Genomic DNA, 26922 nt, shown 5'->3' with positions numbered 1-26922 from the left:
ATCATGTGGCCGGTATGACTATATGCTAAGGATCACGGAGCACTGTTACCTTCCCACCAAAGTGGTACCTATTTATCTACTTCCATTTGAATGCTTTTGAACTGATAGGTGGACAGGAGTTGGGGCAGGTAACAGGAGCTTACCCCGTCACATGTTGCTCAGGTGTCGAACTTGGACTGTCGACTTTCCAGTTGACAAGCCCAGCATCTTTCATCACTGAGCCATCACACCCCCAAAGATGGGATACAAATCAATAAATTATTTATAAATAATAAAAATAAAAAAATAAGTCTACCTTCTTGGGTTATTTATAAAAAAATAAAGGTAGGACATAAATGAGTAATAAACAAACAACATACATTTTTCCTCTTTTCATATTGGAGCCTACAGTAGCTTCAATAATGAGATGAGCAAAACATAAATTTAATAAATAAATATTGGGAAGAGTTAGCATTGATTATAAGATACAGTATAGTGATATAATTCATGATAATCTGCCATTTAAATGATAAACTACCAAGTGAGTTAAAATCTGAAATAGAAATGCATCATTTTCTGATTTAGGGGTCAGCTAAAGTTAATATGTTATTATGGTAAGAGAGCCACAGTGGCGCAGTGGTTAGAATGCAGTACTGCAGGCTACTTCTGCTGACTGCTGGAAGACTGCAATTTGGCAGTTCAAATCTCACCAGGCTCAGAGTTGACTCAGCCTTCCATCCTTCCGAGGTCGGTAAAATGGGGACCCAGCTTGTTGGGGGCAATATGCTGATACTGCAAACCGCTTAGAGAGGGCTGTAAAGCACTGTGAAGCGGTATATAAGTCTAAATGCTATTGCTATATTAAGCCTATCATTACTACAACACTTAGGGGGAGCTAGTCATGGGCTTTGATTTTAAGGGATTTAGGAACAGTAACTGAGAATCACTGCATGACTATCCAGACCCCATTTCTCAAATCTGAAGCCTACAATCTCATATTAATTGATCCAGCTGATCTCAAGTGAGATAGCAGTTTTTTGTAGCTTTAACACATGATAAATCAAGAACTTATAGACTTAACAGTTTTAAATAAATAGTGTGGAGGAAAAGGTATATATGTCAGTATGTGTATATGCAGAGGTGGGCTACTGCCGGTTCAGGCAAACCGGTAGTTGCAACCTGCAGGTAGGCCTTCCCACCTGTCCTGGCACTATCCCATCCTATATTGCTGTGTTTTGAAGCCCAGCGCGTGCTCACATTTTTGGTGCTGGGCGAACCGGTTCTTACAACCAGCAGCAGCCCACCACTGCATATGCCTAGCTCAGGTAGCTTATACAAAGATCCTCAAGTAGTAAGTTGATCTTAGAAAGAGCAACTGGCCTGAAGCCATGCAGTTACTGTAGTTCCATGGTTAAAGATGGACATGAACCTAAATGGCACCCACAGAAAAAGAACCAAGATCTTGCAATTAACAAACAGATAAACAACTGCTTGTTAATTGGGTGCAGAGGTGGAATTCAGCAGGTTCTGACCATTTTTGGAAAACCGGTAGTAGAAATTTTGAGTCGTTCAGAGAACCAATAGTAAAAAATTCTGACTGGCTCCGCCCCCATCTATTCTTTGTCTCCTGAGTCCCAGCTGATCGGGAGGAAATGGGAATTTTGTAGTAACCTTCCCCTGGAGTGAGGAGGGAATGGAGATTTTACAGTATCCTTCCCCTGGAATGGGGTGGGAATGGAAATTTTACAGTATCCTTCCCTTGCCATGCCTACCAAGCCATGTCCACAGAACCAATAGTAAAAAATAAAATAAAATTGAATCCCACCACTGATTGGGTGTGTGTATGTAGGACAAAGGCAGAGAGAATAAATATGTGTTATACTGGGGAATAATAATAATAATAATAATAATAATAATAATAATAATAATAATAATAATAATAATATAGAAGTCAATATTGTAAGCAGTAAGTCAATATTGTAAGCACAGAAAATTATGTATTTTAAAATTTTTCATAGGAAGCAGTGATTTCTGTGAAAAAAGAATTGTTTTGTCATTGAACCACATCAAAGTAGTAATGCACAAAGTCCATAAACAAATGAAAATAACTAATTCAAATTTCAGTATTGCAGAACTAAATTGAAATCTGAATTGTATAAATTCATTTAACATCTTCTGAATGTTTGGATATAATTTGAACATTCAGAAATTCATTTCAGTGTGAATTATGCTTTTGTAGGACTGAATAATTATAAAAATTTGTGATATACTAATATTTTGATTGATAGATTTGCTTTCTGTTGAAAAATCAAATTTAGATTTAGACTTCGTTCCTTTAATAAAATTTTAGTTTTGTAACCGTTTAAAAGACATAAAGCCCTCACCTGTTGCAGTATATGTCTTTCTCTTAGAGTCATTAACCTTCTGTGAAGCTCAACTAATTCATCAAGATATGCCTGAAAATAAATAATTACAAATTAAAGCAAAAATGACAAAATTTGCCAGTTTGTGAAACCTCCTAGTTTTGCTCACAAATATTTTCAATTTTATATGATTTCACCAACATACAATAATAAACAATGTACATGTAGTAATACAAAATGCTAAAGGAATAATAAAGTAATATTTTATGAAGTCACATGTCATTTACATATAAATGCATGTACAAATTTATATTTTTATGTAGATGTTGATTTCAATTAGGTTTTCTGGCTAAATTTAGATTCTAATGTATAGAAGCATGATTTAAACTTTTTTTTTTCTATTTACCTTATCACAATCACCATTCTTAATCTGTTTTTCAGATTTACTTTGCTTTATAGGGCTCTTTACTTCCAGAATCTACAAAATGAAAAGAATAAATATTTAAGGACATTACAAATTTAAAACTGAAATGTTTTAAACTATGGTGATCAGTTGCCTTTGTTCTGTAAGCAGATTTAAAGCCAATTTATATATCCTATCTATATCTCATGTTATATACCTTAAGAGCAGTTTCAACCAGAAATTAAAGCAACAAACTAATCATAAATAAATTTGAACATCGAAAAAGACTTTGGAATTATCAACTAAATGAATACCAGTGGAAGAACTTTCAGTAATGATTCAATAATATACTATATCTAATCTAGTATCAGCTTTCAATTTATTTATAGATAAATGTGCCATATTTTTAGAAAGTAGCTTTAAAACCAGGTCATGGCACTTGAATTTTGTTTCTAAACTTCTACAATACTAGAATTATATCCATATGTTGAAGTTTCTGTTTTGCACATAGTTCTTCTACGAGCAGGGACATACCATTTTCAGAAGAGTTTCATGAGCATTGATCTACTTGAGCTAGAAGTATTCATTTTTCTACTTAATAACTTTAACCTAATGCTTAATAAGTATGAAGAATACAGAGTGTTTTGAAATAGTCAGACAATAACAAATCTAACATGAAATAACAACAGATTGTTGTTGACTTAATTGATTCATGTATATATATGACATTAGTTGAAAAAGTGTCATTTACTGACTTTTGCTTATTTTAAAAAGTAATCATTTGAGCTAATTTTCAATGAAATTAGAAGTATGACTGATTTTTTTTTTTTTTTTGAATTTATATCCCGCCCTTCTCCGAAGACTCAGGGCGGCTTACACTGTGTTAAGCAATAGTCTTCATCCATTTGTATATTATATACAAAGTCAACTTTTATTGCCCCCAATAATCTGGGTCCTCATTTTACCTACCTTATAAAGGATGGAAGGCAGAGTCAACCTTGGGCCTGGTGGGACTTGAACTTGCAGTAATTACAAGCAGCTGTGTTAATAACAGACAGACTTTAGTCTGCTGAGCCACCAGAGGCCCTTTGTAATAATTGAATCACAGATGATTTTATACTGTGTTTACTCTAAGAACAGATAGGCCTTGATTTACAACAATCCATTTAGCAACTGTTTGAAGTTACAACAGTACTGAAAAAAGTTGACTTACAACTAAAATGTGCACTTACAACTATCCTATAGCAACCCCATAGTCACTGATCAAAGGCTGGGTGCTTGGCAGCCAATATGTATTTATGACAGTTACACATCTGTGACCTTTCCAGCCGGCTTCTGACAGCAAAGTCAATAGGGGAAGCCAGATTTGTTTAATAAATGCACAATTTACTTAACAACTGCAGGGATTCACTTAACAATTGTGGCAAAAACGATCATAAAATTGGGTGCCATTCACTTATAGGGAAGATAAATATTGTGCACCTCAAAGTAAAACATAAATGTATCTTTACACATATCTTTGGAAGGATTCCCCCCCACCCCAGAAAATATTTTAGGCTATAACAGCACAAAGCAAATTCAGTAAGATCTGCACAAACTGAAAAGATTCAGGACTAATTAACACCAGTCACTTATAAAACTAAAAAAGGCTCACAAAGTTGGGAAAATAAAAATATTTACTGTGAAAATTTGGTACGTGCTCATACCAAAACACAATACCTGGTTATTGTTGGTTTTTAATAAAGGTGGAGGATCGTGGTGTAGAGGTGAAGATGCAGAACTGCTATCACTGTCACTTCCATCACTTAAACTAACCCTGAGAAAAAATAGAGTGGTAGAGGAATGAAAAAGTTAGAAGCAGCTAGATTTTGGTCAATACACAAATGAAAAATTCAAGTGTTTCTAACTTACTACAGATTATGAACACCCTATATTATATTTTTAAGACCACTACATCTTATATGTTGTGGCTAGAGTTTTACATTACTGATAGCATATTAAGACAGCAGTCCATAACTTTTGCAGCTTAGTGGCCTGGCAAAAGGGGAACTGGGCTGCATGAGTAGCGAGTCGGTGTGCACACATGTGCGTACAACTCAACTTGCGCAAGTTGATCTGCAACGTGTTTGCTGGCCTGTCGCTTGTGCAAGTTGAGTGGTGTGCATGCGCATGCCAGTCCCACGGCCTGGTTCTGAATAGGCCATGGCCCATGTGGGGGACCCCTGTATTAAGATACCAGATGTAAGAATCAACTTAAAGGAATTAAATTTAATCACTATATTTCCACTGCTATGTCAGCACATCAAGAATTTTCTTATGTTTGAGGATACAGCTTGAATATACAAAAAAATCCTGACTATTATAAGCTTTAAAGTATTAATTCGCCAATGCTTAATAATTCAAATCTGTCAGCCTGTTAAGATATACTATACATTAGGATATGGCAATTTTAATTAAATAAATTATACCAAAGTGATATATATTTCACTTTATGTGTAAGATACACATTGAAACTCTTGATTCAAAAGACAAGGATTTGTTCTATCCAAATGTGCATTAAAGCAGCTACATCATCTCAGCAATTTTTGTCATTTATGCAACAACAACAATATCAAATGATACAATTTATCATTATCATAAAATGAAAGAAACTGACACAAATCACTTAATTTGCATAATGATGCTGTTATATAAATTGCTGAAAATAAAATAAGGAGGACTTTTTTGTGAAGTGTCTTATCTGGATTGTGTTGGATGCTATGGATAGGTCCATTATTTGGGGGGGATGTCAGACAGACATTTGTTCCTTGCAACCAACAAAATCAAGTTTCACCGTAGTTCGATCAGAAGATAAACAAGTTCTGAGAAAAGTGCATAGGAGATGACCAGGCTGAGTCCAAGGGAGGAGAAAATGCCTCATCAGTCTCGAGTTCCTTCATGCCCGCAAGAGATCTAACTCTAGCCCACCCTGATCTCCACTGACTCTTATCTACCACCAATTTGCTTTGACCATTAATAGTTTAGATTCTTGTAGAGAGCGGAAGCTTGCAATAAACTTTTATACTCATTTGAACTGCCTGGATTCCTGATTTCCTATGCTTGATGGGGTATTCTGCAGAAGGTAAGGGTGGTGGGAATAGTACATTATCCATAGCATTCTTAAAAAAATGAATGATGGGTTTGGGGAAACAGGGCCTTATTCTGAAATTAAGAAAAATGTAGACTCATTCCTTGTGGCATGAACTGTAACTTCTAAGTCAGTGGTCCTCAACCTTTCCAGCTTTGTGGACTGGCAATGGTGGTGGGGAGAAGGGATGGTTCTGTGAGTGCAGCAGGCGAGCGAGCTCCATTTGCACAAATGGCAGGCACTTGCCCACTGTGTGTGCAAATGGGGCTTTGTGTGTGAGCATGAGCACCTGCCACTTGCACAGGTAGAGCTGCATGTGCTCGCACTAGCCCATCAATGTGGCCCAGTTCTAAATGGGCTGCAGCCCAGCAGGGGGCTACAGCTCAGATGTTGGGGATCCCTGATTTATGAAACAAACAAATAAATATTGTTTTACCATGGAGAGACAATGGTATTTCCAAATCAAGGAAATATGAAAATAGCAAGTGCAGTTTAACATACCTATGTGAAGCAACTGGGGCAAAAAATATTAATTTCACAGAACTCAGGCCACTTATGTCCTGACGTTTAACCCCAGGACATTTATGTCCTGATGTTTAATTTTGCAGGAATCAAAATTAAAACTTCTTTGAAAAATATGTGCCAAGTCAAGGGGTTCCCACTGCTGCCCTAGATAATTTCTTTCACGGTCAAACCATTTTATTGGTTAGGAAGTCACCATCTACTCCAGGGCTGTTAAACTCCTGGCCCGCGGGCCGGATGCGTTACATGCTGGTTACGCCCACGCCCGGTTTAGAGAAGGGGGGGGAAGTCCCAATAAGTCATATGGCATTGCTGTAACGATGTGAGTTTGACATCCTGATCTACTCATTCCTTCAAATAAATCTATTTTCCATAACTCAAGACCATTGTTACATGTCCTGTGACCCTGGGATGAGAAGAAAATTGGTCATAGCCTTCTTATATGACATCACATATTCAAACATAACTATGTTGCCCTTTAGTTGTTTTTTCTGAAAGCTAAAACTTCCTTCAGTCTCTCCATATAGGACTTAATTCGCAGTCCCCCTGTTTATCCTTTTTACATCTGTCTCAATTTCTCTGAATTGTACTGAAATTACAGAACAGAGAACTGAATATAGTAGTGAAGTGGAGAACAGAATGGAACTATCACATCTCATGAAGTGGGAATTGCATTTCAGTTAATGCAGTTCAAAACCATGTTTGCTTTTTTTTTTGCAGTCACATTATACTCAGTGTTTAAGTACAGCTTCAAAGTTTTTCACAAGTACTTTTTACCAAGCCAGATGTTCTCATCCTATAACTGACCTTTCCTAAGATAAAAACTTCCAATTAGCCTTTGTTAAGGTTCTGTTATATTCAACTCATTTCCCTGATTTCTGAAAGTCTCCGTATATGGCCTACAGAATTAAAAGCACAATATACATGAGAGTGAGAATGAGTGAAAGAGAGAGAGAGAGAGATTGACTATATACTAGAGTGCAGGAGATCTTACACTTCTTTCTTGGCATGCTGAGCTTTTAAAACAACTTCCCAGATTCTTTCTTAAAATGTTTAAAATGTCCTTAAATCCCTGCATATTTTCTTTTTTAGCATGCAGTGTTTTAATGAATCTAATAAATATTTTACCTTATCTCAAAATCTTAAAAAAATCTCTTTACTATCTTTGGCTTTTCTTAGGCTGTCAAATTATCTGGAATTTATTTTTCTAATTCCTAACCTGCGCACTCTACTTCCTCCGTGAGTATTTATAGGTCTTTCCATCTCAGAGTCATTGTCATTCTCATCTGCTTCATCAGATTCATCTTCATTATCATCAGAATGCAGATCTTTCATTATAGACCTCAAAGGACCTAGTGAATAAAAACAAAAAGGGACACAGTTCAACAATAGGAATTCACATGAAGCCTATTTATGGTTAGCTTTATAATAAAACAAGTCCTAACAAAATTTTTAAGAAAGGAGAAAGGAGGATCTGATCATTAAACAAAAAATGCACTGCTTGGGGGAGCTTATGAAGCCAATGCTTAAACAAAAGTAAATTTATTCAAGGACCAGTTGACTTAAAACAGGATTATTTCTGTCAACAAGGAGATTAGTGTTTTAAGTGTTTGCAGAATAAGCCCCTTGGAATGTTAAGTAAAGCAACTTGGCATTCTACAGAACCAAATGGGTCTTTAAAACAAAACAAAGCAAAATAAGATGCTATAAAAGACCCTTAAAGGTATCTTATACTGGAAAAATCTAAAGAGGCCACAGTAACAGTACATTTTGCTAGACTAATCCGTGTATTGAAAGTCATAGTCTAATAAATCACTGTGATTACAAGTTGCTCTAGCCAAGGCATTCTTTGTCTGCCTGTTTTTGATCTACTTAGAATATAGCTGTCTTCTTTAGTCTAAGGTCAATATCAGGTCAAGCCAGCTTTTTGCATGCTCATATGTATAAAGTGTGTCAATTCCAATAGAAGAGATCTATTTTTATCCAAGAATTTGGATAGTGATCCTAGGCCTCCTACACTAATAAAGTTGTATTAAATAAAAGTTCTACAATTAGATACTTAAAATGTGAATGTATTTTAATAACATTAAAGACATTTACATAGAAGCATTAGTTTCCAGAAGGAAATAAAAATATTTAATCTGCTCAGAGGTTGAGAAGCAAGAAGAAAAAAAACCTTTGAGCTAATTTTTGAGCTAAAGCTCTAAAAATAATTCTGCCACTAAAAAACAGAGCAACAGCTTTATAGAATAGTTTAATTCTTAACATCATTATTAGTGGTACTGTTAATTACAATTTGATATGCTGCTCTATGGCAAAATAAAGATTGGCTGTTGTTAAATTACTAATTGTTTTATTAATTAATTCAGAAAGGCAAAAGACCTATGTGGTCTGAAGAGAAACGGATTAATTAATTTATGTCCTGCCTTTCAATATGTTCAAGATAGCTAAAATAAAGAAGCAAAAAGACAAATTTATAAATAAATATAGAAAATAATCACAATCAGGGTTTTTGTTAAAATATAGAAACAGGATAAATGCCAGTTATGTGTGTCCATGGTATTAAACAGGAATTATAATCCAAACTAAGGCTTTAGTCATTCATTAAGAAAGTATTAAAAACTGCATGCTACCCTCCAAAATTAGATTTTTTTTAATGTGGCTTATAAAAGCTGTATAAAGAACGTGTTTCTGGTAACCCAAATTAGGCCATGTTTTAATGGACTTGCATCATTAGGCAATTTTATACTTTGCAGTAAACTACAGTTAAGGGACAAGGTGGCTCAGTGGGTAAGATGCTGAGCTTGTCGATCGAAAGGTTGGCAGTTCAGCGGTTCGAATCCCTAGTGCCGCGTAACGGGGTGAGCTCCCATTACTTGTCCCAGCTTCTGCCAACCTAGCAGTTCGAAAGCACGTAAGAAATGCAAGTAGAAAAATAGGGACTGTTATATTGTGGGTTCAGGTGCCGGCAAGGTGTAGGCAGGACTCTGGATAGCAGGTAATTTACTTTATTAACCTTAACATAGCTAACAGCAGTGACAAATACAAACGAACAAAAAAACTCTCTCCCTCTCTGTTGACAGCCGGCTGTCAACTGCCTTAGCCTTACTTGTCCCAGCTTCTGCCAACCAAGCAGTTCGAAAGCACGTAAGAAATGCAAGTAGAAAAATAGAGACCACCTTTGGTGGGAAGGTAATAGCATTCCGTACGCCTTTGGCATTGAGTCATACTGGCCACATGACCACAGAGATGTCTTCTGACAGCGCTGGCTCTTCAGCTTTGAAATGGAGATGAGCACCGCCCCCTAGAGTCGGGAACGACTAGCATGTATGTGCGAGGGGAACCTTTACTTTTACCTAAACCATAGTTCTTTGTGTTTTTTTAGCACACTGTGTCAATCCAGCCACTGTAGCTAAACCACAAGAAGTTGTTTAACAAATGTTGATTAAAACAAATGGTGGCTTAATGCAACTTGTGAATGGAGCAAGAGTTTCCTGTTAAAGACTACTTCAGCTTTAATTGTAATAATACTAGAGCAACTAATAGATTTAAACTTAATGTCAACCGCTTTAATCTATATTGCAGAAAACATGACTTCTGTAACAGAATCATCAGTGCTTGGAATACTTTACCTGACTCTGTGGTCTCTTCCCATAATCCTAAAAGCTTTATCCAAAAACTTTCTACTATTGACCTCACCCCATTCCTAAGAGGACCATAAGGGGCGTGCATAAGCGCACAAACGTGCCTACCGTTCCTGTCCTATTGTTTTTCTTTTCTTCTTCCTATATATATGTTTATATCTCCTTATATTTACTCATATATGTGTTTATATACTATATAATCTTTTTGTATGATACCTACATATATTGTTGTGACAAAATAAAATAAATAAATAAATAAATAAACATTACTAACAGCTTAACTTAATCTTGATTTCATTCACTCCAAAGGTGTCTCTGCTTAAAGAAAAATAGGTTGTTTTATTTTGTCTTCATGTGGTTATTTCTTAATTTTTATCCCATCTTTATTCTTATTATTTTGTATAAGTTGGCAGTGAACATATTTAATATCTTCCTCCTGCTATTTTCCTCATAATAACGATTCTCTGCCAACTCAACCCTTTTTAAATTGCTTTATACCAGAATAAATAGGATAGTAGAGTAAAAGACAGAGAATTAGAAAAGATCACAAAGTATCAAGATTTGAAAAGCTGAAAGATTATGGCATAAATCTGTGTGTTGACAAAATTTCCATCTATCAATTATAAAAGGTCACACTGCTTGGATCCGTACATATACTCTGCTGATACATTATGGCATCCTAGATTCTCGGGAAGAAGTTGATGCACGTGACAGCTAACAACACTAAAAAACTGGCTTCATATTGTTATATAAATAATAATACAATTGTTTGTGATACTGTCATGGAAGTCCCTGAAAAGCAGTAATCAGTTGGCAAAGGAAGAATTTTCTTATAATCATTGCAGGAAAAAAATTGTCTGAAGAAATTCAGAAATATCAACTGATGAAACAGCTGAAAAAAAGCATTTTTACTTAATTATTTTTTTTGGAAACTAGATTCATAACATTGTGCTATTTACCATTAAGAATGACACAATGGGAACTCTCTCAATTATTTAAACATAAAGTACAATATGTTTTTGCATATCTAAATATGAAAAAAACACGTTTTTGCATACAATATCTAAATCCTAATTTCCTCAGAACTCCAAAGTCAAAATTCAAAAAAGGTTAAAAAATCTATTTGCTCCCTTTTGTAAAAAAGACTTTTTTTAAACTATAGGTTCTAGGTTCTTTGGATTAGTTGTTTCTGCAAAATTTAAGACTGACAGACAGACATTTATTTATTTATTTAGTCAAATACATATTAAATTTTATATATATATATATATATGTCTTTGGTTATTCGGGTTTTCTCCCGCGTAAAATTGGAAGTGTCTTGGCGACGTTTCGACGAAGTCTCATTCGTCATCTTCAGGCTTCAGCTTCGTGCTTCTGGGAGCAATGTGTGATTGCAGCTGTTTCTTCCTTTTTAACTGCTAGTGGGGGTTTGAACTGATTGGGTGGGAGCTTGGCTGTGCTCTGATTGGATGGGGTTTTTTTTGTGCTCTGATTGGCTGGGGGAGTGTCCTGTTTGGGTGGGGGCTTGGTTGTGCTCAGATTAGTCTGAGTTGCAGGGGGATTTGAGCTGGTGAGCTGCACTGCTGCTGTTTGGCTTCGTGTTCGTGGTCGTGCTACATCTTCGTAGTGGGTGTCAGTCTGCTGCATGTATGGATTGGAGGGGTTTGAAATGGCTAATGTTGCAGCTGCGGTCTGGCTTCTGGTCCTTGGTCGTGCTTCATGATCAGTGTGGGTTTGGGTCTGCTTTCTGGGTGGATATGTGGTGGTGACATCCTGTGTGGACCTCGTGAGTGTGGGTCTGGTGTCATTCCTCGTGTTAGGGACTCGTTTGTCAATAAGGGCGGGTTCCCAAATGGCTGGTAGGCGGGAGGTATCATCTCGTTTGTTCATGCTGTGTGGCCGTTTTTCTATCTCGATGGCTTCTCTGATTATTCTGTTGTTAAAGTGTTCAGTTTTGGCGATAGTTCTGGTCTTTTTAAAGTCAATATCGTGTCCTGTGGCTTTAAGGTGTTGGACCCCCATCCAATCAGATCACAGCCAAGCTCCCACCCAATCAGTTCAAACCCCCACTAGCAGTTAAAAAGGAAGAAACAGCTGCAGTCACACATTGCTCCCAGAAGCACGAAGCTGAAGCCTGAAGATGACGAATGAGACTTCGTCGAAACGTCGCCAAGACACTTCCAATTTTACGCGGGAGAAAACCCGAATAGCCAAAGACCTACATACAAACACCCGCGAAAACCTCAGAAAACACACACACACACACACACACACACACACACACACACACACACACACACATATATATAAGCATGAATTGAATACATAAAATGAATTCAATTAAAGGGAACATTAGGACAGGGACAGTAGGCACGCTGGTTCTGTTATGCACACCCCTTACAGACTTCTTAGGAATGGAGTGAGGTCAACAGTAGACAGTCTTAGGTTAAAGTTTTGGGAATTTTGGGATGATACCACAGAGTCTGATAGTGTATTCCAGGCATTAACAACTCTGTTACTGAAGTCATATTTTCTGCAATCGAGATTGGAGCGGTTCAGTTTAAGTCTGAATCTATTGTGTGCTCGTGTATTGTAGTGGTTGAAGCTGAAGTAGTCATTGACCGGAAGGACATTGTAGCAGATGATTTTATGAGCTATGCTCAGGTCATACCAAAGGCGGTGTAGTTCTAAATCTTCTAAACCCAGAATTTCAAGTCTGGTGGCATAAGGTATTTTGTTGCAAGCAGAGGAGTGAAGGACTCTTCTTGTGAAATATTTCTGGATGCGCTCAATTGTAATAATGTCCGATATGCAGTGTGGGTTCCAGACAGATGAGCTGTATTCAAGAATTGGTCTAGCAAATGTTTTGTATGCTTTAGTTAGTAGTGTAATCTTACCAGAGAAGAAGCTACACAAGATTCGGTTTACAGCTCTTAATGCCTTTTTGGCGATGTGGTTACAAAGGGCTTTGGCACTTAGATCATTTATTATGAGTACTCCAAGGTCCTTGACAGAGTGAGGATCATCTACAAGGTCATGTCCACCTAGCTTGTATTTTGTGTTCTGATTCTTTTTACCAATGTGTAAGACAGAGCATTTGTTGGTTGAGATTTGGAGTTGCCAATTTTTTGACCATTCCGACACAAAGTCAAGGTCTACTTTGAGGCACTACTTTTTTCAATGAAACGTATCGTGCAAAATACATCTTAATTCCAATTATACCACTGTTCTGTGGGCTGCACTGGCTGCCGGTTTGCTTCCAGGTGCAATTCAAGGTGTTGGTTATTACCTCTAAAGCCTTGCATGGCATGGGTCCAGGTTACTTGAGGAACTGTATCACCCCAATGGGACTGGCCCACCCCATCACCAGCAGCAGAGGAGGCATCCTGCAGGCCCTGTCAGTCAAGGAGTTTTGGCTGGCAGGGTCCAGGAGAAGGCCTTCTATTCTGTGGTTCTTGCCTTTTGGAACATCTTATCCCCTGAGGTGAGATTGGCTCCCACCTTTCTGACCTTCCCTAAGGGCTTGGGGCCCCAATAGGGGAGTATCACACTAGAGGTGGTTGATAAATTAACAGGCAATCCCACCTCCCACCCCTGCTCCCTCTTTCCCCATCTTTTAATATAATTTCATTTTTGATTGTAATTCTATTTTTATCATTTTAGAAATATTTATCTTTCATAGTTTTAATATTTTTAATGCTGTAAGCCACCCAAAGTCATTTTGAGTTGAGATGGGCCGCAAATAAACCAAATAAATAAATAAAGTGCTTTTTAATTTCAAAAAGTCACGTGTTTATGCAGCTAAGCTGCTGCCATCTTCTATTGGGACATAGCCTGATTAGTTATCCAAAGTAACTAGAAATACAGTTGTTTGATTTCTGAAGAAAGGTGTGATGCTGACTAAAATTTAACTACTTCGGACGTTAACAAGTAAAACTTAATGATTTAGGAATTGCCACAGTGCAGTGATGCTAGGATCAGCCTAGGAGTGGGGAGAACGGATTTCAAATCCCTACTGAGCTATCAAATTCTTGCAGGTAGTCCTGGACTTACGATCACAATTGGGATCAGAATTTCCGTTGCTAAGCTAGGTGGTTAAATGAGTTGTGCTTGATTTTATGACCTTTTTTGTTAAGCGAGTTACTGCAGTTGATAAGTGAATCACGCAATTGTTATGCGAATCCAGCTTTTGCCCCACAGACTTGGTTTATCAGAAGCTGGATGGGAAAACTGCAAATGATGAGCAATATGCCCCCAGATGCTACAAATGTTGTAACTACATACCCATTGCTGAGCCCTCAAATTTTGATCACATGACCATGAGGATGCCATGATAGTCCTCTAAGTGCAAGAGTTGGTCGTAAGTCACTTTTTTCAGTGTTGTTGTAACTTTGAATGGTGACTAACGAATGGGTTCTCAGTCAAGGACTACCTGTATTATAATTCATTATCAGTTCAACGTATTTTGCATGGCTAAAATGAGAGGATAAAGTTTCTTAGAGCTATCCCTATTAGGATGACAATCCATCTTTAAAAATAAAAATGCCATCCTTTTTGCTGCATGCCTAAGCACTTGACCCCCACCCTCCTTTTTTTAATGTTACCTTGCTGTCGGCTGTTCTGAGACGGTGTGAAACTGGAGCTAGAGCTGGAACTTGAACTTGCGGGGCTGGGTTGCTCGGACTTGGAAAGGAGGGAATGTGGCAGAGTCAAGAGAAAATAAAAAACACAAAATTAGTTCATCCGCTTGCTCAAAAAACAAACAGAAACAAAATACAAAGATACAGTAAATGGTCACATTTACTTTGCAATAAATGGAAGGTAGGAAGAACACACTCTCCCGTGATTACACAAAGGGGTAAGACATTATCCACTGTGGGCAAGCTTTCTTTTTCATCCCATATACTCTAGGTGGAAGACCCATTAATGGTTTTGAAGACAAAACCCATTAATGGTTTTGAAGGCAAAAGGCATACCATTGAGAGTCAGGACAGAACAACTATGCACAGACAAGTTTTAAACTCATTTCATGAATGCCTACAGAGCTCCCATGTACAAAGGTATTTCCTATACAATGGCCCAGCAATAAATTGTGAATAGGTCCAATTTTGGCTAACCTTTTAATCAAATGACCAGTGAATTTGATTTAGTAAAGCCATACCAGCCTATAAGTTGGACCTTCCAGCTACATTTGCTGAAAATCATCCAGATATCCAGCCAACCTATCTTGATAATACCCAGTGGGAGAAAGCTGTTAAAAATGTAGAAAGATTGTAGGCAGAACTGTAGAATGAGAAACCATGATACAGGAAAAGGCCTATATTTTCCTTAAGCTTGTATATTAAGAACATTATTCCCACAGCTGTCAAACAACTTTATAATAATCTGAAAAGATTGTGCATGAAGATGCTTAACTTAAACAGGACAGAGGTAGGACTCATAACAAGTAATTGCAGCAATTTTTTCTTCCTCAAGAAAAATTCTCATGATGCTGTCAGGTTTTCTAAAATACATGGAAGAATTTTAGAAGGAAAAAATCTCAGAGCATTTTATGCTAGCCTTGTGATCTTTACTAGTTGTGCTAGGGTTAAGCTTTGTGTGTGTATTTATGATGACCTGCTTCCAATCAGAGTAGAAAATAAAGATTGGAGAAAGTAAAGGACCTGATTGGCCACAATGAAAATAGCAAACAGATTTAAAACTGATTCATACCAAATAGGTGGTATGAGGATAATTCTTACACATTGTAGGAATATTTATTGCATTGCATTGCATTGCATTGTATCGTGGGTATCTATGACAGCATAATAGCACCAAACAATTCTACTGTGTATAATCATATATACCAATCCGCCATGCTGTTAATTTTCAGAGTAAACAATATAATGGAAAGTGAGGAAAAGAGAGATAACAAGTAAAAGAACATAAAGGTAAGAGATAACAGAAAGAAAACAAGTCTAATTAAACCTTAATTATATAGCCTCTATATTTTTCTAAGCTTACAAACTACGCTTGCTTTTACCACATTCAAGCACTGATTTTTGTTCTTTAAAATTCTGACCTCCCCACCTCCTTCTAAGGATTTCATCAACTCTATCCAGCCCCAAGTTTCTTGGTCCTCTTTTTCCTCTCAAACCGTTTGTTTCTTTTTCATGTATTTATTTGCTTCTTTTCTACTGGTCTTTTTCACTTTTCTTTTCACATTCATTTAGAACTCCTTCATTCTTGAACCTATCTCTTGTTCTGCACACATTTCTTAGGCACTCAAAACTGCATTCAACTTATTCCTCAGAAGCCCTTGCTCACCACAATCCATAGCACCTATTTGCTTGCAACACCCTGCCTTCCTATAGCCTCTCCTGGTCCTCCCAAAGCCAATTACTTCTCCTAACTAACTATTCATGGCAAGTCAGTTGGTCTGGCATGTGATGGCAGTGCAAAGTGGTAGTGGCAGTCAGGCAGCAGGATCCTTGGGGAAGCTGAGAATTTTGATGGCCAGGTGACCAGCGGTGACAGGAGCAGCAGCTGGTTCTTCAGCTGCCACTTAGTCGGCCATGTGGTACATTCCCTACTTATGCAGCTCTTCTCTCTTTTCTATGTGAACTAAGTTGGGACAGGACTGACACTGTGCTGGAGATACCAAGGGAGACATGTTTAATGGCTATCTTGTGTGGTGGCATACAGACTGCAAAAATCAGGACTGGCAGAGACTTTTTAATAAGTTGGTGGCAGGTGTATGGGGTAGGTTTAGTTGGAGCTGCCTGCTGCCCTCAAGTGAGAAATAAGGGTAGGTTAGTAGAGATCTAAAGGGATGTGGTGGTTCAGTGCCTAAGATGCTGAGCTTGTCGATCGAAAGGTTGGCAGTTCAGCATTTTGAATCCCTAGTGCTGCCTAACAGGGTGAACTCCCGTTACTTGTCCCAGTTTCTGCCAACCTAGCAGTTCGAAAGCACATAAAAAAGGCAAGTAGAAAAAAAGGGACCATCTTTGGTGGGAAGGTAACAGTGTTCCGTGTGCCTTTGCCGTTTAGTCATGCCAGCTACATGACCACATCTTTGGATAGCGCTGGCTCTTCAGCTTTGAAACAGGGATGAGCATCGCCCCCTAGAGTCGGGAACGTCTAGCACATATATGTGAGAGGAACCTTTATCTTTAGGCTCTCTGGGTATCAGACCACCCACCCCCCAGCTGGCCCATGTGAAAGCAGGGTGGCATATCTGTTTGTGTGTTAGAATGGAAGAAGGTTTGGGAGTTGGTTATTGTGAGATGGAGGGCCTGCTTGCTTAAAAAACAAATAGAAACAAAATACGAATAAAAGTTGGAACCTCGAGATCAATGGATGCAGATGATGGATCCGGTACCCTTGGGCTTAGTATTTATTTACTTATATTTTGTATTTCCAAACTACCCATCACTCTGAAAGAGGGGCTCTGAGTAATGTACAATATAATATGACAGATAAATTTAAAAAAAATTATAAAAATTTAACATTAAAATTAAAAATTAAACTAGGGTTAAAATTTTAAATTATAGAATAATGACAATTAAATATCAAAAGGGGAAAAATCCTTAAATGACCATTTAATGTTGAATTATTACAGGTGTGTGTGTGTGGCTCTCAAAGCATTAGCCAGCCTTACAGTTGCGGGATCTTCTGTGTGTCCCCCACCCCATGCAAGGCCACAGAGTCAAGTTTTGACCCCTTTGTAGAAGGTCAAGAGATTGAGGCAGTGGTGAAATCCTCTGCCGGTTGCCACTGGTTCGCTGCTAGTGCATGCGTGGTGCATGCCAGACCATGCTGCACATGCGCATGTATAGTTTGTGCCAGGTGTACAAATGCATGCTGTGTGCATGCGCATGCACAATGCGTACCAAACATGCTCTTTGCATGGAAAAAGGAGCCGTTTGAAGGTAAGTAGAACAGCAAGGGGGGGACAGCTGTGCCGCGCGATTTAGATTAGCTAGAAAGTAGGATTTCCTGCTTTCTAGTGAATATAAACCGTGTGGCACAGCTGATCGTTGGAAATACCGGTTCAGACCAACCGGTAACTTTTTTTTACTACTGGTTCACTGAATCGGTAGATTTTATCACTACTGGTTCGCTGAACCAGTATGAACCGGTAGGATTTCACCACTGGATTGAGGGCTTTCCTCAGCTCTCAGGTCAGGATGCTTCACATATTTACTGTCTGGATGCCCTTTCTGACACCTACATGGAGTTTGCAGCAGTTACTCATTGCTCCCAGAGAGAGAAATATTGCTGCTACCTAGTATTGAACTCACAGCCTCCTGATTGTGAGGCGAGAGCTCCACCACTAGGCTACCATGATGCTCATATGTCTAATAAATAAATGTTACCTAATAGTTATTTTTTTCTCCCAGATCATATCCATTTATCCAAAATGCATCCCTGGTTCTTCCATTATCATAAATCACTAGGGCATAATACAAACTTATCAGCAATCTATGAATTCCTTTTATACATAAATAACTTTTAGATTCGTTCAAAATTGGGAAAGGAGCCGGCAAGGCTGTATACTGTCGCCCTGCCTATTTAACTTATACGCAGAACACATCATGAGAAAGGCAGGGATGGATGAATCAAAAATTGGAATTAAGATTGCCGGGAGAAATATCAACAACCTCAGATATGCTGATGACACCACTTTAATGGCAGAAAGTGAAGAGGAACTAAAGAGCCTCTTGATGCAGGTGAAGAAGGAGAGTGCAAAAGTTGGCTTGAAACTCAACATTAAGACAACTAAGATCATGGCATCTGTCCCTCTCAATTCCTGGCAAATAGATGAAGAAGAAATGGAGGTAGTGATAGATTTTATTTTCCTGGGCTCCAAGATCACCGTAGATGGGAACTGCAGCCAAGAAATTAAAAGACGCTTGCTCCTGGGGAGGAAAGCTATGGCAAAACTAGATAGCATTCTAAAAAGCAGAGACATCACCCTGCCAACAAAAGTGCGTATAGTCAAGGCTATGGTTTTCCCAGTTGAAATGTATGGCTGTGAAAGTTGAACCATAAGAAAGGCTGAGAGCCAAAGAATTGAGGCCTTTGAAGTCTGGTGCTGGAGAAGACTCCTGCAAGTCCCTTGGACTGCCAGGCGATCAAACCCATCAGTCCTAGAGGAGATCAACACTAACTGCTCTTTAGAATCCCAAAATCTTCAACCAAAAACTGTCTACTATTGACCTCACCCCATTCCTAAAAGGATTATAAGGGGCGTGCATAAGAGCACAATAGTGCCTACGGTTCCTGTCCTATTGTTCCCTTCATTATATCAAATTAATATAGTTGATGCATATTTTTTACTTATATATGTATATATTTTCTTCAAGATATGTTGTTTTATCTATGACAATTGTTTGTGTATACTGTTGTGACAAAAATAAATAAATAAAAAAAGAAAGAAAAAAAAAAGAAGGCCAGATCCTGAAGATGAAACTCGAATACCCTGGCCACCTAATGAGAAGGAAGGACTCACTGGAGAAGAGCCTAATGTTGGGAAAGATTGAGGGCAAAAGAAGAAGGGACAACAGAGAATGAGGTGGCTGGATGGAGCCACTGAAGCAGTAGGCATGAGCTTAAATGGACTCCAGAGGATGGTAGAAGACAGGAAGACCTGGAGGAACGTTGTCCATGGGATCGCAATTAACAACAAAATGGGCCTCTGGTGGCTCAGCAGACTAAGTCTGTCTGTTATTAACACAGCTGCATTACAATTATTGCAAGTTCAAGTCCCACCAGGTTCAAGGTTGACTCAGCCTTCCATCCTTTATAAGGTAGGTAAAATGAGGATCCAGATTGTTGGGGGCAATAAAGGTTGACTTTGTATATAATATACAAATGGATGAAGACTATTGCTTAACACAGTGTAAGCCGCCCTGAGTCCGCGGAGAAGGACGGGATATAAATTCAAATAAAAAAATAAAATAAAATAAAAAATAAAAAAATAAAAAACCACAACAAACTTTAGATGACATCAATTCATATTTTTGACGTCCATTTTAGCTCTTTCAATTACATCTATAATAATAAAAACAGAATTGGAAGGGATCTTGGAGGTCTTCTAGTCCACCCCCCTGCCCAGGCAGGAAACCCTACACCACCCTACATCTATTCCTTTACTTCCATGTACATATTCTTCATTCCATGAGAACACACCAACTTTACTCATCTGCATATTACTAAAACTTATGTGTCTGTAACCCGTACACTTGATACACTTCACCATAGAGTAAGTTTTTTTCAATAAAGGTACCTCAAGTTACAGGGCTAACTCACAGAAGTTAGGGGCTCATTACTCCCAAAGAAATGAAATTTGAGGAATGTTCTCCCATTTCAGCACTGCTGCAATCAGCCGCAATCACACAATCCTTATTTTCTGTTCAAAAGACGCCACCTCATACATATTGCTTGAATGGGTTACAACTTTCCTCCAGCAATTATTAACTGAAAATAATGTAATAAATGAGTGATTTTATTTCTGCAGCAAAATGAACTAAAGGGCAAGGAATGTTTAACAAAAAAAAAATCAATAAAGAAATAATAAAATCAATAAAGAAATAAAATGTGGTTCATGGACATGATTTCTTTCTTTCTTTCACTGGTATGGCCATCAATAGAGTTTCCAAAAAATAGTTTAATCTTGTTGAGGAAAGTGAGATAGGAAAGGCTGCCAGGGTTCCTGGAGGCTGGTTTTTCTTGAGAGGTTCCTGATGCCTCCATCAGAAAGCCACAAAACAAAAATTCTAATTGTACGCCACACAGAGTCATTGCTTGAGTTGGACGGTTATAGAAATTGATTGAATAAATGAACGAACAAATGAATAAATAAACAGGGCGATACCTATTGCTCACACTTATCAGAGGATGGCAACCACAATGACTATTGTAGGATTATCAAGAGAAGTGGAAAGAGTGAAGTTGCTACAAATAATCTGTTTTTAAATCTTAAGACTTTTATTTAGGTTACAGTAAAATGAAAGGAGACAAGTTTGTGGTTTGATTAGCTCTGGCCAACTGAAAACTGGTCTCCAATGATCACCTTGTTCTGTTTTGCAACCAGTTTTCTACAGGGTGGCTATAGCTTCAAGTTACATTGAATGGTCCATTGGATGAACAATTTTAGTTCAACTTAAGGAAGAAATACAAATAGTATTTTTCTAGTCATAAATCCTCCAATTAATTACATTCAAAGTTCCCTCCCCAAATAGCGCAATAGTAATATGTGGCCTCTATTAAATTCAGTGCTAAGTTGCAGTTTCATGCATTGTGCTTACATAAGCTCAACAGTTGTTCATCTAGCATAAATCAATCTATTGTTGCCCTTTGTAATGAGAAGGCAGATTTACAGCTTTTTAAAGGCTTGCTTCACAATCAAAAAGATTGTGAGGCAAGCTAATGCAACATCTCTCTTTTTCTGAGGGTGCCAAAGAAAGGGGGAGGGAGTAGAGTTAGCATCTGTTCCTCTCAGACAAATGACATCTGTAGTTCTCACAGCTGGGACTGAAAGAAGCAAGCAATTTCAACATTTTGTACATACATGGAGATTCATGTGTTTCTCACTTGCCTCGCACAAAACACTTTTTGTATTGATTTGATGGAATATGATCTCTGTGCAAAATCTCCTATACATATAAGTTGGACCTTACACCAAATTATCAGCAAAAATACATGGACCTTTGATATATAGTTTGGATTCTATATTAAAAGGATCAATGATTTAGATCCCAATGTATGTGTTAAATAGAGTTATAGAAGGAGAAGTATTTCCCAAGGGTAGATATTAGATAACTTTGCAAGCAGATAATTTTTTTCATTTTCCCCCTTCTTGTTTTACAGTTATTTCTAATATTGAATATGGAGAAAATAAACATGATTCAGAGAAGGCAACAGAGAAGCACTCACATTAGAAAGTCTAACTACTGTATATAAAGTCCAATGTGTAGTAAAACATATATGTAGGAATACATATATTTAGCCATAACACATTCTTCCCCTGAATTTAAATTTAGTGCACAGAAAAACTTTCATAGATTCACAGCTTTTAGAACCAAGGATTATGATTACCACAAGAGTGATATAGCTTTATATAAGAAGCTAAAATAATAAACTGAAATATAATTTAAAAAAAATTATTAGAAACTGTCACATGCAACTTTTTTTAATGTTTCACTGTTAGTTCTCTGGCTTTATTATTTGTTGTTAAAAAGATAGAACTTTTGAAAATTTTGAAGCAAGCAACTGCTTTTCCCTCATCATCTCCAAAACAAGAAATTTTGAACTTTTTTTCTTTAAACACTGAGTTCCTGATCAAAAGAAATGTTCTTAGCATTTTAGAAAATTAAATTAAACTATAGGTTTGGCTTATTCATCAAAGTTAAATTTTCAATATTTATCTTGTGACGTCTCGCCTGGATTACTGCAACGCTCTCTACATGGGGCTTCCCTTGAAGGGCATCCGGAGGCTGCAGTTAGTCCAGAATGCGGCTGCGCGGGTGATAGAGGGAGCCCCTCGTGGCTCCCGCATAACACCCATCCTGCGCAGGCTGCACTGGCTACCTGTGGCCTTCCGGGTGCGCTTCAAGGTTTTGGTGACCACCTTTAAAGCGCTCCATGGCATAGGGCCGGGTTATCTACGGGACCGCCTACTGCGACCAGATACCTCTCACCGACCCGTGCGCTCTCACAGAGAGGGACTCCTCAGGGTGCCGTCAGCTAGGCAGTGTCGTTTGGCGACGCCCAGGGGAAGGGCCTTCTCTGTGGGGGCTCCCACCCTCTGGAACGAACTCCCCCCAGGACTCCGTCAACTTCCTGACCTTCGAACCTTCCGTCGCGAGCTCAAGACACATTTATTCATCTGTGCAGGACTGGCTTAGATTTTAAATTTAGAGGGGTTTTAAATTGATTTTAATATTTATATTTTATATTTATATTTATATTTTTAATAATTTGGGCGCTAGAATAAGTTTTTTAAGGATTATTTTAATTTGTTTATTGATGTTTTACATGCCTGTGAACCGCCCTGAGTCCTTTGGGAGATAGGGCGGTATATAAATTCGAATAATAAATAAATAAATAAATAAATAAAATAAATAAATGTAGAAGTATAAATTTAAATGTATTGTTGAGTGAATAAATTCTCTTTTCTGAAGAACGCCCTAAAGCCATGATGGCGAACCTATGGCACGTATGTCACAGGTGGCATGCGGAGCCATATCGGTGGGCACCCGAGCATTGCCCTAGCTCAGCTGCAGTGCGCATGTGAGCACCGGCCAGCTGATTTTTGGGCCTTCTGGGCCCACTAGAACTCAGGAAACAATCTGTTTCTGGTCTCCAGAGGGGTGGAGAAGGCCTGTTTTTTGTTCTCCCCAGGCTCCAGAGTCTTTCTAGGAGCCTAGGGAGGGCAAAAACAACCTTCCCCACCCTCCAGAGGCCGGAAACGGACATTTGCCGACTTCTGGTGGGACTGGAAGGCCCATTTTTTTGCTCTCCCCAGGATCCAGAGGCTTTATAGGACCTGGGGAAGGCAAAAACAGCCTTTCCTCCCCAGAGGCCCTCGGAAGGCTAGAAACGGCTCGACTTCCAGAAGTTGAGAGTTTCCAGCCTCCAGAGGGCCTCCAGGGGGGTGGAGAAGGTCATTTTCGCTCTTCCCAAGCTCCTAGAATGCCTCTGGAGCCTGGGGAGAACAAAAAAATGGGCCTTCCGGTCCCGGTTTAAAATAAATGTTGGACTTTCAAAAAAAGTTCTATTTATTCTCCTATTTTGAAAAATTGGTCTTAAATTCAAGATAAACATGGCATATAAGCTTAATAAATAAATAATAAACAAATAAAATGTTATTTGTTTATTTTATTTAAGAAAATTTATATGGTCACTGAACTCACTCTCAATGACTCTGAGCAGATTATAAAGATAAAAACTCAACACAAGTACAATAATATTAGAAATCATTCAAGAAAAACCAAGGGAAATATCTCCACAAAGGAAATAAATTATCTCCACAGTTTTAGCTATTTCTTGTTCTTCTATGGCACAAAGCCAGGCAAAGTATTAGTTTATTATTAATCAGTAACCTACTAGTATAATCTATAGATTCCCTAGAGTTTTATGAGTAGCACAAAATCACATCCATTTTTTATCAAAGTATGCATTTTATATTTTAAATATTTCTTTTGAGATCAAATATTCTATTCCATAGACAGAAAATTTTGCCACCCAGGAATACTGCAAATTTCTTATGAAATTCTCAGTCCAAAAGCATTCAAAGAAATACAACAATAACTTATTTTTTTCTGTATCTTAAATCACCATATGCTCCTTCAAAAGTCAGTTACAAGCAATGCTTTGATTCGTTTATACAGAAACACAGTTGGAAAATAATTGTGTTAGCAAATATTGAAGCAAAGTATGGAAGAAAGAGTGTGAAAGCATCCATGCTAATTCAAATCAAGCAATCATCTAGTCCAGCAGATGCCTAAAATTCATAAATAGGACAATAATTACAAGTACCATTATATTTACAGTGTGCTCCCCTGGAACTGATATTGAGAGGTTTATCATTTCTGTTCCTACTATATTCTATTTCCATCTCTTTATCATTTTGCTTATTCCTTTGTAAATTACTTCTTAAACAATAAAACTATAATCACCACACTACAATCATCTCCTTTAAACTTATGCTTTCCACACTCAAAGGGAAGACAACTATACCACTAGAGTTAGTAATCGTATTGCTTATTCCAAAATATATTTTCATTAATCAATATTATTATTGTTATACATAGCCCGTAAATCATTAATTTACCTCAAATGATACAGCACAAGAGCAAAGCTTAAGCATCATCAGATTCCAAAATCACTTTACATCACAAAGCATAAAATAGATCTTGATCACATTTAGATATGAAGCTTGCACTATTATAGATTTGTATATATTTAGCCAATCAGTTGTGACATAAATACAAAGCATTCAAAAGTAAGAAAAGCAGTACAACCACACAAAATGCCAATGTAATTTTGAACAATGAAACTTTTTACATTTCTAAATTTTGGATGTATGTGAATTTTATGATTAAGTGAAGGAATAAAGAAAAATAGATAAATAAAATGTTATGACAAGCAGAACACTGCTGTAATCAAGGGTATCTATATACTGTATCCCAGTAATTTTCATTAGGAACATTCAGAGGAAACATTGAGAGGAAAGGGTCTGTTTCAGCTTTAATGATTAGTAATGTATACAGATGCAGTAGTGAAACAGTTGGCATAGTTCCACTATCAGAGAAAGGGTTTTATAAGAAAAGCAACCAAGTCATTAATGAAACATGGGGTTCCTTCTAAACTGAATGTGAGCAATTAAGATGAATTAAACTGCTTCACCAAAGGCTTTGTCACTGGAATTTCTAGAAACACCTTCTAGGAATTTTTTTAAAAAATTGACTAAACAATACCTCAGTAATTTTAACCTAGCACAGTCTACATTGACTGTCAATCATTTGAACTGTAATTTGAAAGGACACTCAGTAGAAGGAAAAACAGTTTTTTTTAACCAATATATTTTGCCTAATTAGACATGAGCTTGTTATTTCAATATTTACAGGTAGTCCTCCACTTACAACAGTTCATTTAGTGACCCTCAGAAGTTACAAAGGCACTGAAAAAAGTGACTTATGACTGCTTTCCACATGAGTGTTGCAGCATCACCAAGGACACATGATCAAAACACAGATGCTTGGCAACAGACCCCTATTTATAACTGTTGCTGTGTCCCAAAATCATGTGATCCCCTTTGTGACCTTCTGATAAGCAAAGTCAATGGATAAACCAGATTCACTTAACAACCATGTTATTAACTTAAAAACTGCAGTGATTCACTTAACAATTGAGGCAAGAAAGGTCATAAAATGGGGCAAAATTCACTTAACAACTTAGCAACAAAATATTGGGGCTCAATTATAGCCATAACTTGAAGACTACCTGTAGTGGTGAACTCTCTGTATATTAACAAAATAGAATGTATGTAAGCAGTGTTATTCTTCACTGATCAGTGTCCAAGAAAAATCAACATTTTGAAAATGTAAACAACTATCATATAATATGAACTGACATCCTAAATATTTAAGCATATTTAAAATGAAGTGAACCCAAACAATTACGGTTTATCTTAAATACCACTCTTGGCATTAAAACAGATACAAAATTAGATTCAAAATGTCCATTAGTTCCTTATCCATTGTTAATTTAGGTATGTCAATAGTTGTCTTCTATAATATTAAGGTATTAGTAATGTTTCCTAATTCCCAATTCTCCTGAAATGTTTTCAACCAAATAGTGGAGAATGTTAGCACTTGTTTAAATCCTTTCTTCAGATTTTCAATATATTTGAAAGGTATCTTAACAAACATCAATATTTTATTTTTTCACAATAAGAGATCTTTGTCCCATCCAATTTATCATATAATAACAGCAAATTGCCCCCCTTAATCAAAATTTTAACAACATAATGAACTCCACTGTAAGGCTTTTTACAAAAAATATTCCATATGTTCAAAGAACCTGGGAAAATAGATAAGATTGCTTGTAGCATGAGCACTTCACCTGTGGGCTAGATCCATACCTTTCTTAGCTCCTTCTGTCTGCTACGTGGAGTGTCAGTAGCAAGATCCTGCAGGTAGTTGGTGTTTCTCAAAGGGAAGGTGTGATTCCATCTGCCTTGAAGAAAGCACTAGTGTGCCCCCTCTTGAAGAAGCTATCTTTCAATCAAATCATATTTGGAATTTTTACCTACTCTCAACCTTCTATATCTGGGAAGCCTGTGGAGAATGTAGGAGGGGCCCAGCTGAGAGAAAAATGTCCTATTCATTCCAATAA

The 26922-nt window shown here is 37.5% G+C and overlaps 1 protein-coding gene across 2 annotated transcripts in view; it reads right to left on the bottom strand.

Annotated features, from left to right (window-relative positions):
• Window positions 1–26922, bottom strand: part of MLLT3 (MLLT3 super elongation complex subunit) — a 151815-nt gene that overhangs the window by 5401 nt on the left and 119492 nt on the right. For both annotated transcript variants that reach the window (XM_058171411.1, XM_058171413.1), the window contains exons 7-11: window positions 14643–14721; window positions 7614–7746; window positions 4465–4561; window positions 2749–2820; window positions 2364–2435 (exon numbers count right to left, since the gene is read on the bottom strand). In XM_058171411.1, the coding sequence (XP_058027394.1) occupies window positions 2364–2435; window positions 2749–2820; window positions 4465–4561; window positions 7614–7746; window positions 14643–14721 (453 nt within the window). The remainder of the gene's footprint in view (window positions 1–2363; window positions 2436–2748; window positions 2821–4464; window positions 4562–7613; window positions 7747–14642; window positions 14722–26922) is intronic.

Source organism: Ahaetulla prasina, chromosome 2 (assembly GCF_028640845.1).
Source record: "Ahaetulla prasina isolate Xishuangbanna chromosome 2, ASM2864084v1, whole genome shotgun sequence".
In the NCBI taxonomy this organism is placed as follows: domain Eukaryota; kingdom Metazoa; phylum Chordata; class Lepidosauria; order Squamata; family Colubridae; genus Ahaetulla; species Ahaetulla prasina.
The sequence above is the reverse complement of the archived record's forward strand: the minus strand, read 5'-3'. Positions and strand labels throughout refer to the sequence as shown.